The sequence below is a fragment of the Crocodylus porosus genome, unplaced genomic scaffold (assembly GCF_001723895.1).
Source record: "Crocodylus porosus isolate Cpor-Errol unplaced genomic scaffold, CroPor_comp1, whole genome shotgun sequence".
NCBI classification, from domain to species: Eukaryota; Metazoa; Chordata; order Crocodylia; family Crocodylidae; genus Crocodylus; species Crocodylus porosus.
The window spans coordinates 3,219,805-3,234,131 of NW_017728949.1; the positions used below are offsets into that span (position 1 = coordinate 3,219,805).

The window sequence follows — 14,327 nt, forward strand, 5'->3', positions numbered from 1 at the left end:
GGTGGAGGTCATGGGTCACTCATGGGGGCTAGAGGAGCAGGCAGGGGATGGGGCCTGGCAGGGGTCCCTCCATGGTCACCTCCCTGCTCCTCCAGTCCCCCTTTCCCCTGCCACCTACTTATCAGCATAGAGTCTGGGTCCAGCTCCCTGCTGCAGTGGGCGGGGAATGCCCAAATCACTGAAGCTCTCGAAATCTTTTCTGAATTGATTCGGAGAGCTTCGACTCGATTCAGACCTTTTAATTGGTTCCTTGATTCGATTTGGATTTGGAGATTATAATACATTACTGTACCACCAAGCCACCTGAAGGTAGTCTTCTGGAATGGAATAAAAATGGAAGTACCCAAGTATATTCCATTATTTTTTATCTTAGATTTATATTTTACAGCTTGTGTCAGAGATGCTGAAGTTACCTTCAATTTCAGAAGAAACACCCAGAACCCAGAGGACCCATGGAAAACCTCCAGAAGAACTTTTAATCCTTCCTTTGCTTGTTCAGTTGCAAAACCACTCCAAGAGCAAAACAAAGAAACAAAGAGGTATTATTAGCTGTAGATGGAAGATACTTTGATCTGTGTAATTCAAGGTACTTGTACAATAACTAAGAACTATACAAGAACTAAATGAGGATTGCAGAGAAAAGGAATTTTCCATTCCTGGACTCTTGTATTCTCACTGAAGGAATTTGGGACAGGTTCCTTTTGGATTCCACAACGTTCATGCCCCAGTGATGAGTCAGAGCCCTGTATTTCAGTACAACATCAGAGCTAGCCAGAATGTCTAGTAGTACGTAACAAAGAGAAGTAGTACTTTGCATCCTTGGAGGTTTTAAGTTCCAGCTTGACAAAGTCCTGACTAGAGTGATCTACTTGGGTTGGACTAGATGACTTCCTGCGGTCCCTTCCAACCCTAATTTTCTATGATTCTAAATGTCAACAGATTTGGATCAGATAAACACCCCAGTATTCGAACTGCTTACCCAAAGTCATATGAATTAGCCAGCCACTTTGATATGGGAAAACAAGGCTGGGCATCTCACAAAAGCAGACTTTACAATATTTTGCCAGTTCTACAAGGTTCATTCCTGCTCAGCCTGTTAGAGTGGCTAACTTAGTAAATGTAAATAAAGCATGTTTGAGGGCACCCAGAAAACAATACAAAGCTTCATTTTCAAAATGAATGTTAAGGTGAGGAGAGGTCCCAAATGATTGTAAAAGGGCAAATATAGTGTACATATATAAGAAAGGGAAAAAAAGAGGATCCAGGGAACTACAGACCAGTCAGCCTCACCTCAGTTCCTGGAAAAATAATGGAACAGATCCTCAAGGAATTCAGTTCTAAATACTTGGAGGAGAAAAAGTTCATTAGGTAGAGTCAGCATGGATTCACCAAGGGCAAGTCATGACTGACCGACATAATTGCCTTCTATGATGAGGTGACTGACTAGATGTGGATGTGGGAGATTGGTGGATGTGGTATACCTTGATTTTAGCTTTTGATACAGTCTCCCACAGCACTTTCAGAAGCAAACTAAGGAAGTATGGGCTGAATGAATGGACTGTAAGGTGGATAGAAAACTGGTTGGAACATCGAGCTCCGAGAGTAGTAATCAATGGCTCAATGTCTAGTTGGTAGCCGGTACCAAGTGAAGAGCCCCCAGGGTTGGTCCTGGGGCTGGTTTTGTTCAATGTCTTCATCAACGACCTGGAACATGGCATAGAGTGCACCCTCAGCAAGTTTGCAGATGACACCAAGCTGGGGGGAACAGTATATATGCTGGAGGGTAGGGCTAGGATTCAGAGTGACCTAGACAAATTGGAGGATTGGTCCAAAAGAAATCTCATGAGGCACAACAAGGACAAGTGCAAAGTCCTGCACTTAGGATAGAACAATCCCATTCACAAGTACAGGCTGGGAGCTGACTGGCTGGACAGCACCTCTGCAAAAAAGGATCTGGGGGTTACAGTGGACAATAAGCTGAATATGAGCCAGCAGTGTGCCCCTGTTGCCAAGAAGACTAATGGCGTACTGGGCTGCACTGGTAGGTATGTTGCCAGTAGGTCAAGGGAAGTGATTATTCCCCTCTATTCAGCACTGGTGAGGCCATATCTAGAATACTGTGTTCGATTTTGGGCCCCCCACTACAAAAAGAATGTGGACAAATTGGAGCGACCCCAGTGGAGGGCAACAAAAATGGTGAGGGGGTTGGGGGACATGACTTACAAAAAAAGACTTGGTGAGAACTGGGCTTATTTAGTCAAAAGAAGAGGAGACCAAGAAGAGACTTAATAGCAGTCTTCAACTACCTGAAGGAAGGTTCGAAAGAGGATGGTGCTAAGGTATTCTCAGCGGTGGCAGATGACAGAACAAAGAGCGATGGTCTCAATTTGCAGCAAGGGAAGTTTAGGTTAGATATTAGAAAGAATTTTCTCACTAGGAAGCTAGTAAAACACTGGAATAGGTTACCCAGACAGGTGGTGGAAGCTCCATCCTAGACAGTTTTCAAAACCTGGCTAGACAAAGCTTTGGCTGGATGATCTAGTTGGGGCTGGTCCTGCTTTGAGCAGGGGGTTGGACTAGATGACTTCCTTAGGTCCCTTCCAACCCTAACTTTCTATGATTCAACACTATAGAGGCAACAGAGAAAAAAATACCCAATATAAATACCTAGGCTCTCTGGCAGATGTATGGAATAAGGCCCAATGGCAGATGCATACAGTGAGATACAGAAATAGTCACCATGTTTGTCTGAAAAGAGGATTATCACAATGTTGGGGAGAGAAATGGGAAATGTGGGATGAAAGTGTTCCCAGAATTTCTCCTCTGCCCCTTAGAAAAACATGAGCATGTGACCATCCTTTGTCACTGTGATCCACAACAATCTTCAGCACGACTTATCACAGCATCCGAAAATACTGGCAGCTGGCAGCATGCTGGTTAGAAGTCAGGGTATATATGCACATTTATATTACAGACTAACTAAATAAGATATGGTCTGTAGATGTAGATAGCACAAGTATCCTGGTTAACATCAGCAACTCCTGCAGTTCTTACTTCCTCTGGTCCCACTGACTTCAACAGTAACAGCTAGTCCCTTAACCTGAATTTCAAGTGGTTAGTATGAAACAGGCTTTGGAAATTATTATCCCATATGGAAAGTATTTTAAAAGTCAGAGAATAATAGAAATATGTTAAAAGATTTGTCTGAATCCATTTCAATGTTTAAATACATTTTAAACGGGAAGGAAGAACGTTCAGAAACGTTTCCATTTATCAAGAATTTGAAAAGGCAGCAGCTTTCAGCACTGCTCATCTTTCACCACAGTGACTCTTGAGGCATAGATGTCAAACCTTGGCAAAATCTAAAGACTCTGCAAAACTTAAGCAGAAGGATGATATTTCCATATATTTCTACCACTCCATTTATATTAGCTCTCAACTTCCCTTCCTGGTACCACACTTCACCCTTTATCTACCTCCTTTTCAATTCTTCTTTTCCATGAGTTTGCTTTAATAGATTTCAGAACCTAGTCCCAATCTGACCTGTGTAACACAATCCATAGTATTTTGGTCATCCTCCTTTCTTGTGCCTTTCACAAGGTTTCTTCTGTCACCAGGAAGTCTGCTCAGACTGACTCAGCACTGCAAAAAGCAGTAACTGCTTTCTATCTGTCTATTGATTTTAACACCCTCATATGAATCATGGTTTAAAAAATCATTGTAGTAGTGCATATAAAAATATCATTGCTACTGCAGTCAAATAATTTTCCTGTGCAAATTGGAAAACCTAGGAGATAAAAACTAAACTGCATTTCAGGACAGCAGAGGTACGTTATTTTTTCTCATTAAAAAATAAGTATTATTATTAGCTATTTAAGGCCAAATTTTGCAAATGTATAGGGCACCTATACACAAGCAGCAAGGCTTAATTGAGTTATTGATTAATCAAGTCTGCTGAAGTGCAATCAACACTAATAATTAGACTGCAGCATCTCATGTTCAGCGTCCCCATGCTGAAAAATGGTGGCAGGGGCACATTTGATGAGCTTTAGTTAAAGCGCACCCACCACCATTTTTCAGCACAGGGATGCTGATACATAAGACACTCTGGGCACTTTTTATTAAAGTGGCTCTTGGACCTGCACTAATTAAAACACTCCCTCCCTTCCCCCTCTCCTGGGGCATTGTATACATGCCCATTAATCCCAATTAAGTTTCTTGGAGTTACATACCAGTATCTGAGGGTAAATATCAATCCCGTAAACCTAGATTCTAGCCAGGGCAAAATATGGCCTGTAGGCCAAATCTAACCTGCTAAAGGATTTTAGCAGGATGCCCATGGTGGGTCCCTCAGTCCCACCCCAGCCCAGGTGTGGGGGACAGCCTGGGCCATGGTGCATGCAGCCGTTCCTGCCACCCCCAAGCACACAGCAGGTCTGGGGTGGCACAGTAACCAGACTCACTTCCTAATGTGCCCCTCAGTGGTAGCTCTTTCCAGCTACTGCTGTCAGTCTCTGTTGCCACTACCAGCCCCAGCCCTACTGTCTGGGCCCTCTGGCCCGTCTGCTCTGCACCCATCACCAGGGACACTGGATGGAGCAGGCGAGCAGGGCCTAGGACCCCCACGGGCAAGGTGCGTTCAGCTGGGTGGATGGACAGGGCCATGGCGGGGCAGGGACCAGCTTGAATGGGTGGGCGGGGGTGGGAGTGGAGCTGGGGCCTGGGCTGGGATCAGGATCGCAGGGCCAGGGCCTGGGTCAGAGCCACGATCTGTTCCCCTCACATCACTGTGAGTGGGCATGTGGGGAGTGGATCACAGCTCTGCCCCGAGTCCCATCCTCATGCTGTCACAGCCCCATAATCTCAATTCCGGCCACCCACCTTACTCAGGATGCCACTCCCCACCCGCCCATAGCTCCATCCCATCCACCCGGCTAAGCACAGGGCAGAGCACTTAGAGAGTTTTGGTGAGCTGTTGTGGGGAGAAGGACTGCTGACCTAGCCCATGACAGTTTACCAAAACTCCCTAAGTGGCTCTCCAGCCCAAATAATTGCCCAACCTTGGCCTAGAATCTTAGTTTAAGTGAGATACTCTTTTACTGTGCGCTAGTTGGAGATACCTGAGGGATGTGAAAATAATTTATGTAGAGAGTCTAGAAGTTAAATTAAATTAAAACATTCATATCATGCAGATAGACTGTATGCCTGTCTATACATGTGCTCAAGGCTTGTGGGGGGATGGGGTTGTTTTAATTAGAGCAGTTCCTAGATAGCCACTCGAATTAAAACAGATCACCATCACGTGTATTAAGCTCCCGTGTATTTAGGGCTGGATTAATGTGTAGGCAAACTAGGCACATGCCTAGGGTCCTGAGCTGTGGGATGTGAGGGGCCTGGTCCTTCCCTCTGCAGTGGTGCAAATGGCTCTATCTCCTTCCCTTCACTTCCCTTCCCTTCCCTCTGCTGGCCTTGCTGCCATCGTGACAGTAGCAGCCTTAGGGGAGGGCAAACCATGTGACCGCCCAGGGCCCCACACTTTAAAGGGGGTGAAATTATGAACCTAGAATGAATCTAGAATATAGCTCAATATTAAAAAAACTCTTTCTTTGTATCATCAATATTGTATTAAGATACTTTCATTGCAGTTTCATAGATAAGGTAAAGTGAAATTAAAAATGGCCTACTTGCTTATAGGTCATCAAAATGAAGCCTCTAAGGGGTCCCAAATGACTCTCTTGCCCAAGGGCCCAACAACCCTAATGCCACCACTGGTGGTGGCCACCCCCTAGCAGCAGCTCTGAGCCCTGCTCCCTGCAGGCAGCAGCGCTATGGTGGGAAGGGGGGTCTCGGCCAGCATGGAGCCCACGAGTTTGTTTGCCTAAGGCCTATTAAAGGGTTAATCTGGCCCTGCACACATTTCAAAATGGCCACAGGACGCTTTACCTAAAGTTCATTTGACAAGGTTTAGATAAAGCACCCCCATGGCCATTGTGAAATGCACGGGGGCTTAATACATATGAAAGGTGAAGCGATGCTGGAACGTTCTAATTAGAATGAGAAACAGATCTGATTCATTGAGTCTGCTCTAATGTGTTCTAATTAAAAAGTGTTGGAGCACATCTGTAGGTACCTTACATTACTTTATGGGCAAATGTAGATCAGACAGTAGTGGAAGAAATTATTCGTCTCTACAATACAGCATGCCCCTATTTTTTTACCCATCCCAGTAGTGTACTTTCTCCCCTTCTGGGATTGTACCAGACTCTTGGCTAAGGCAACAGGTTACCTTTGTCAGTTTATCACTTTCTTGACATTAATAAAAGAGTTTAAAAATGCTGTTCACGGCAGTTGTGTGTCCAGCCTTTGCCACGCCTGGTCTGAAAATACAAAAGAGGAACAGGTAGACATAAAGCCATTTGGAAACTTTTTCAAAGAAACTGGTAAAAAAAAAGTCATGCAAAAACTGACTGATATCTCCATTTCATTTACCGCTCTCATTTCAGGAGCTTCTTGTTATACACCCAAATCAGAAGCTAGCTGCGAGACTTTGTTGGCCACTTCACAGAATAACCTTGTTTCTGGGACAGAAGATGCAACTGAGCGGGACCAGGTGATCATTGAAGGAAAAGCACAGGCACATCAAGGTAGCTGTTCCCAGCCTCCAATAAGCAACCAGAAATTCATCCTGGAAGGGAGAAAGGCAGGAATAAGCAGGGTTAATGCTGGAAAGGAAGGCCACTGTAAGAGAGGTCAGTTAATACAAATCAAACGCGTATAGTTTTTACATATACTTTAACTGCCTTAACATAATCTCTGCTATAACCCTAATTCTATTCCTAGCTATTTGCCTACTAAAGGTGTTTCTGGAAACAAAATATGATCATAAACCTATCTGATTGTCATTGGTTTGATAGCATTGGAAGACACTGTAAGAGACCTGCTATAGTGGAATTTTGTTAATTCACAACCACTAACATTTTTCAACACTTTTCACTCAAGGATCCCAAGAGTTTTGAAAGATTTTAAATTTTTTCTAACAGAATTCATTTAATCTTTGACTGAAGCCTGGCCTCTGTGAGATGGAAAACATCACAGCTTTTAAACAGTGTATAGTACTGCTACACAATTTAGGAATGAGACAAAAGTATATCTGTACCTACAGAAACTTCAGGGGCACTTTTGGGTATACACAATGCACTTATATAACTGGAACTCCACCAGTTTCACTCCTCCGGGAAAGAAAATTGAGCAAAGTGGGATCTTCATCAACTATACCTTATATATGTGAAAGATGGCACCTTCAAAAATGCATCATTCCTTTAGCATCATGATACAACATGATTTGTGACACTGAGGATAGGTAAATTGGCTCAGGTTGAGCTTAGTACTGCTACAGCTAAATTGCTCCCAGTTACCTGAGAGAGCTTGGCTATGTCTACCCTAAGCTGCAGCCACTCCTGGGAGTCCAGAGTACGCATAACCTAAGTGGAAAGAGTGCTCCTTAATGAATAATCAGTGCTGCCTTTCTGCAGCAGCTGTGTTTTTTGGGGCCTTTTTTCGGAACTCATCAAACCCAAATGCTAACTGGAAATAATCAAGTAGCAATAGAAAACATAGTTATGAACTTTATATCTTAATATTATTAAAACCATTTGGGCTAAAAATATTTACTACAGTTTACAGTGCTCTTCATCAACAACTCAACATTTGTACACTATGCAGTGATGTCCAATGGAATCTTAAATACAAGAGTTATTTCCTATGCTAGGTGCAGAAAGGAAAAAATCTCTCAGACAGGGTTTCCCAATTGTAATGCCATATGGGACCTTTTTAGTCATAATCACTGTAATTCTGAGCATGTCTACATGTTCATTAATGCGTTTCAGGTAGTGGACATTAAATCTAGTACCTCCGTTGTGAGGTACTAGAAAAATGTGCATTATAGCCTATGTTAATGCACATTAACTAAAGAGCACGCTTCTTTGTGAAGCTTTAATGTGTATTAAAATAGGCTAATATACATTGAAGCACACAAGTAGACGTGCCCTCCAGTATCGGACCCTTCACTTAAGTTCTGTAGCAGACTCTCTGGTTCAGCACCAATGGGCTGAGAAACATTTAATGAAGCTTTATTTACATTGATACAAATGCTTATCTGTTTCAATCAACATGTTGCAGCATATGTAGCATTTTATAAATCCTGACAGTGAAGATAAAGATTAGAAAGAATAACTTGACAGTATAGGCAAAAGAAATGTCATGATTTAATCTTGGACCTCTCTGTACTTATCTGCCCTGCTTGGGCACATCCCCACTAGCAGCCTTACCTGGAGTCCTGAGAGCCTCTGAGGGCTGCAGCCATGCAATCCAGCAGCAGGGAGCCTGGCCAGCAGCTGGAGCATGGCTCCGGCCAGCCACGCTCTGGTTTCAGGCAGTGCATGCTGCTGCCACATGCACTGCCCAGGCTTTTTTGACACTGGGGTCTCCTGGTGTCAGACCCCCACCACCACCACCACCACTGCACTGCAAATTAGCAGCATGGGGAACACTTGCATGTGCAACGCGTGCAGTGTGCGGCATCACGGACAGGTCTGTGGCGCATACCACATATGCATGCTCATCTGGATCCACCCCTTCTATTTGTGTGTGTGTGTGTGTGTGTGTGTGTGTGTGTGTGTGTGTGTATCTGTTTCTCTGCAGAATATATTATTTTATTTTATGCAGGCCTTTATTATTGTACTTTTTACATGCTTCTTCCTAGATGATGATTCAGTTATCCAAAATGCAGCCCCAACATTAGATCTGCTGTCCTGCATACATAGGAAGAAGATTCCAGTGACCCAGAGTGGCAGAGAGAATTTGAAAACTTCTAGCAGCAGCATATTCACAAACAGCACTTCTCAGGCTCTCCCCATGGGAACCACTCACGGTGCTCTACCAGAAGAGCTGAGAGGTAACAGTTACAACTGTATATGTTTGTACTATGCATGGAATCTGCAGATATGTTCTTCTGTTCACACGGCACATGCTGGAGAGGCACAATGGATCTTTTCTCCTTTTTTAAAGCCAGAAATAAACATGCTGCTTTTAGCAGCAGCACTGTGCATTTCAGGAGTTGTTTAATATTTGATGGGCATGTTTCTGAGAAAAGAAAGGTTCCATTATAAAATGCCGTTAGAAAAGCATGCACGATAACATGGATTATTAAGACACAAAAAAGGAAGAGACAACAAATCATATAGATGATGTATCCAGTGGGAAGGAGTTAGCTACCCTCAGCAACAAATATACATGACAAAAAGCCAGCATAGACCATCTGCTTGTTCACAGGCATGCTGGCTAAATATGAAGTTAATAATTCACAGAGAGAAGTCACTAATCTCCAAAGACCTATTGTAAGAAAGTGCAATTCAGTTGAAGCCAATGAAAAAATACTCATGTATACCAGAGGTAGTTGATCCCATGCCAATTAAACATGTACTTTTACTAATCCACTGTTTTGTCTATATGCCAGCTAATGATAGCATCCAAAAGCAATGACCAACTGGCAGAAGTTTCTAAAGTTACCACTATATCAGAAAGAGTAAAGATAATGGGTTGTCACCAAAGTACAATTCCATTTACAGAGTATAGAATAGAGCAGCAAGGGGAAAAGGAAAATACTCTTAGCGATTTTTATTTGAAGATTATTTTTCACTTCAGTATAAATAGTCATGTCCAGAAAATATGAATACTGTGTAATAATAACCCTTGATCAGATCACCCCCAGGCTTTGTGGGAATGGAGTTCAGAACCCAACTCCTGACATCAATCTGAATTTCACAGCTGAGGACTGTCTTTATGTAGAGCACAACCAAAATCCTGAAATAACACATATGAACTGTGGGGATAACTTTCAAAATCTAGATCTAATTTTATGCTCTGTCCCATCCCCTATAATGGAATATGATTCATTACCATCAGCCTACCCTGAATCATACTATGACAATGTGGTCACAGTTTTCGGTAGCTTTGTACATATATTTTCATAGAAATATCATAACTCTTATTGTCTCTATTTCAATGGATTTCAAGGTGAATTAGTGTGTCAGTAATGTTGCTCATTTTTATGCTTTCCAGAGTGTCATAATGGCACTTCACTAGACAGCCTCATAATGGGTCCGGATGGAGAAATCATTTGTCTGTCTCTCTTGGAATCTGTCCAAAATGCTGATGTTCCTAACCAGTTGAACTTCAGTCCAGGTGAAGGTAAGAACACATTATCTGACGTAGTTTTCTTTCTAAGACAGAGGAATTGCATCTATAACTTTCAAAGGTTCAGACAACCCAAATAAAAAAAATAGACCCAGATCACTGCCTCTCTCTTCTTATTGACACAGTATCATTTTTCTTCATTCAGACAGGATAGCTAATATTTGCACAGCAAGTTTACTTGTGCTGTACAATAGAAGAGATCATGAAATGTGTATTATGAGTGGGGGGTACTGTGTGGTGCAAATGCATTTTTTAAAGGTTTTCAAAGCTGCTTTGGAATTTGCCCAATGTAAACAATATATTTCTGTCCTTTACAGTGAGTCTCAAAAGGAGGAGGCAGCTAATTTATAATCTGCTCAGGTATTTGTGCTATGTGCTTCAGACAGCCGAAGTGAATCATCTTCTGACAGACATGTTATGCAATCTTGAAAAACTGCCTGGCATGCTAGCTTGTGGAAAAGGAGAATGGCTTGTTTTGGGAAAGGGCCATCTCACAGAAAAGAAAAAAAGGAAGGAAAAGAAAATGTCCAAAGATGGTATTGCCAAACCAACAACCACTGCAAAATGTACAGCAACAAAGAAGTATTTAATGAAAAAAAAGTGATACAATCTGTTGAAGGGAGAGTTGAGGGGGTGTTAAATTGAAGGTTACTACAGAAGCAGCTGGCCCATATCAGTAAAGAAAGGACCCAAGTCATTTGACCAGTAAATACCATACATTAGCCTTTGGTCCCCTGCTTAATCTTTATCTTAAAACCCAGATCCTGTCCTAGGGGAAGGGCTCCATACCTTGCCCAGTTAAGACATTATCTCTTATTTCTCACAATGAAAGTACTACAGCTTCTTACCTCAGTGGCCTGATTCACTGCTGACTTATTTGTGCTCCCTTCTTTGGCGTAGAGGGTCCATATACTGAAAATCTCCCTGCCATAGGACACCTTCTTCTGCTGTGCTTCAGCTATTCTCCCCAGGAGCCACAGGCAGTTGGGGACTTGGCAGGATGCTCTTAGCTTACAGAGTGCCAAAGTCATTTTTAGTTATCTTAAATGAAGGCAACATCAAAGGTGGTGCTGAACTTCCTGTTTCTTTCTCCTCTTCCCCTTGGTACTTGCTTGTTAATGCATCAGTGTGCTTTCATTGTGTCATCTACTTCATTTACTGGAAGAAATGATTTTTTTTCCCTAACAGTATTGCAGTCAAGTCCACAATACATCAAAAGCCAGCTGCATATTTCTAAGTCAGTGATTCTCAACCCTGATGCTGCAACAACCTGGGGTCCCTTAAAACCTTTTCAAGGGTGCCACAGGGTGCCATGCAGTGTCAGCACTGTTAGGTGTGTAAACATAATTCACAAGATAAAACCAGAAATTTCAAATAGAAATTCATAGTGTTAACCATTCCACCCTGTTGTGTTTTTTCTGAATTCCTTGCAACAGAAGAACTGGTCTATTACTTTTCTGTAATCAAAAAACAAACAAAAGCTATGAGCTAGCATTTTCCAAGGGGTGCCTTGAGTCTAAAAAAGTTGAGAACCACTCTTCTAAGTAAAAGGATGCTTCCTTTGATTGCCCATCCTGCAAATTCACTGTCATCCGAAAGTCAAGCTGGGTTTACATCATCATAAATAATATAGGCAAGTTAGGCCTTCAGTTACATGCATCTAGCTCTAGTCACCAGTAAGTCTGCACAGGTGTAACAGGTTGCAGTTAAACAGTCAAGTTGCTATACAAGAAGGAATGGAATGCAGGTCATAGCTATATTAGCTCTTTAGGGCTTCAAGCGGCAGCACAAATACGTCACTTAACAAAGCAAATGTGGCTGTGAATATGGATAGAAACCAGAATTGCTGATTCCAAAGCTGCCATTTTTACTTAACCTCTTTTGAGGTCAGAGTTGCAGTTTTAGGTTTGATTCTAGAATCTTTGTGGTAGAAGGAAGGATGTGCACAACTTGCCTTTAGTGTTCAGCCCTGAATTTGCAAGCCTGGTATAGCAAAGAACAAAGGATGAGATGCTGTTCTTATCTATACCTTGTTATGCTGAGGGTATCACACCAGAGAGTCATTTCTCTTACGTAGAAGAAGCCTAACACATAACTGGGAAAGAAGCTTGGAGTGCTGTTCTATCATGTTATAGACCAGCAAGCATTCCTTTGGGCATAGGGTAAGATAATGAAGTTCTATGATTATATTAGAGGAAAGGGTTTTAGCCTAGATCAAGATTCATTTGGTCTCTTTTGTTATGAAGAAAAAGCCTCATAAATGATAGCTTAAAATGCTAGTGTGTGCTAGAACTAGAGAGTATCCCCTTTAAAAGGCACATAGTTGGTGTAATGCATTGTGTAATCATATCACATGTATGTGAACTATATAAACCAGACTACTTAAAAAAGAGAGGAAAAAAAAGATTTGAAAATTGTTTCAAGGATAGTTACTTTCCCAAGGCCCCATCTATCCTGACTTTAAACCATGCTTAGGAATGGTGTATGATTGAGTGTCTAACCTGTTAGTTCAGGGGTGGCCAGGCATCCTCTGTGCATGGCACATGGTAGATCAGGTAGGGGACAGGCAGCACAGTTGGAGATAGGGCAGGAAGCAGAAAGCAGAACAGCAGATCAGAGAAGGAGCACAGGACGTGGAGCAGAAAGCAGAGGAGCAGACTGGACAGGGGAAGGGGGTTGGAATGGCACTTGAGGAGGATACAGGGCTAATTAGTGGCACTTGCCAAAAAGCTTGGTCCCATTGTATTCATTTGTTTACTAATTTCATTTTATAGCCAGTGAATGTGGTGTTGCTTGAAGATACTAAATAAGGCTATTGTTGAATCTTTGCCAGAGGTCCTGTCTCAAACCAACTTAGCTTTACTAGAGCCTATAAAATTAAAGGTTCAAGCTCATTTTTTTAAAATCAGAGCCATAAGCCACAAGAGGGTGTGCAAATGTGAAACTACAGTGATATGGTCCCTCAGGATAGGACTGCTATGGACTTCACTGGATATACGACCAAATACTAGGTGTATTGTCAGGCACAGAGGAAGAAGCAGAATATCCTCACTGCTTGTTTGCAGATACACTGCAGTGGCTTATTGCTTCATTTAATTTAAAACAATCACCTTACATGTACATAGCAGGGTGGGGGACAATTAAGGAAAGTAACTTTGGAGAAGTAATTCCTAAAAAAATGCAATACCTATAAGCAACCAAAAAAACATGAGACCTCCAGAAAACCTCCAGAGTTTAGATGAGGGGTGTCCAACTCATTTGACTCTGCACATTAGATGTAGACCATGGGTCTTCTCGCAGGCTAGAGTGGGGCAGCTTATTGGTATGGCTGCTGGAGCTACTGTGCTGTTGGGGCCAGACATAGATATGGGCAAACCAGGTGGCCACCCGGGGCCCAGCTGGAAAGGAGCCTAAAATGTTGAAAATAAGAATTATTATTATCATTATCTATGGCAAAGGGGGGCTTAACACTAAAAGTTCACCCAGTACCACCAGGAGTCTAGGTACGGTGCTGTGTGCTGTTGTTGTGCCTCCAGAATCCCAGGGGTGAACGCTACTGCCACTTGCCCTCCCTTTTCCCTTACTGCCAATTGTAGTCACCAACAGCGACCAAAGACCCCAAATTCAGTGGCAGGCAAAAGGGTATAGTTTGAGTGGCAGCGGCATTTATTTCATGGGCTCCAGAGCTGCACCAACACAGTGGCTCTGACAACTGCACTGACCAGCCCCCTGCACTTAAACCACTCACAGGCTACATGTGACCCATGGCCTCTCAGCTATACAGCCCTAGTTTAGATTATGAAGCATTATAAATAAAAATACATTTGGCCTCTTTTTATTTGCCTGGTTGTGTTTGGAATTATCACAGGTTGTGTGTTTTAAAGTTTTCTGCAGAGTCATGAAAGCTAGGTTTTTTTTCTTGTAATATAAAAGCCAAAATTCTGATGTTCACTGGAAACCATGAGCTGGAGTTTTAACAGAAACATATAAAATGGCAAGACTTAAGTTGACAAAACTGCGCTAGGCATATGTACAACTGTAATACTCTTTACAGGGATTATTGGGGGGTGTGT

General features: G+C 42.5%; 1 protein-coding gene across 6 annotated transcripts in view; it reads left to right on the forward strand.

Moving 5' to 3' along the window:
• Window positions 1-14,327, forward strand: part of KIAA2012 (KIAA2012 ortholog) — a 102,777-nt gene that overhangs the window by 33,435 nt on the left and 55,015 nt on the right. For all 6 annotated transcript variants that reach the window (XM_019554519.1, XM_019554520.1, XM_019554522.1 and 3 more), the window contains exons 8-11: window positions 389-539; window positions 6,504-6,644; window positions 8,762-8,953; window positions 10,120-10,248. In XM_019554519.1, coding sequence (XP_019410064.1) covers window positions 389-539; window positions 6,504-6,644; window positions 8,762-8,953; window positions 10,120-10,248 — 613 coding nt within the window. The remainder of the gene's footprint in view (window positions 1-388; window positions 540-6,503; window positions 6,645-8,761; window positions 8,954-10,119; window positions 10,249-14,327) is intronic.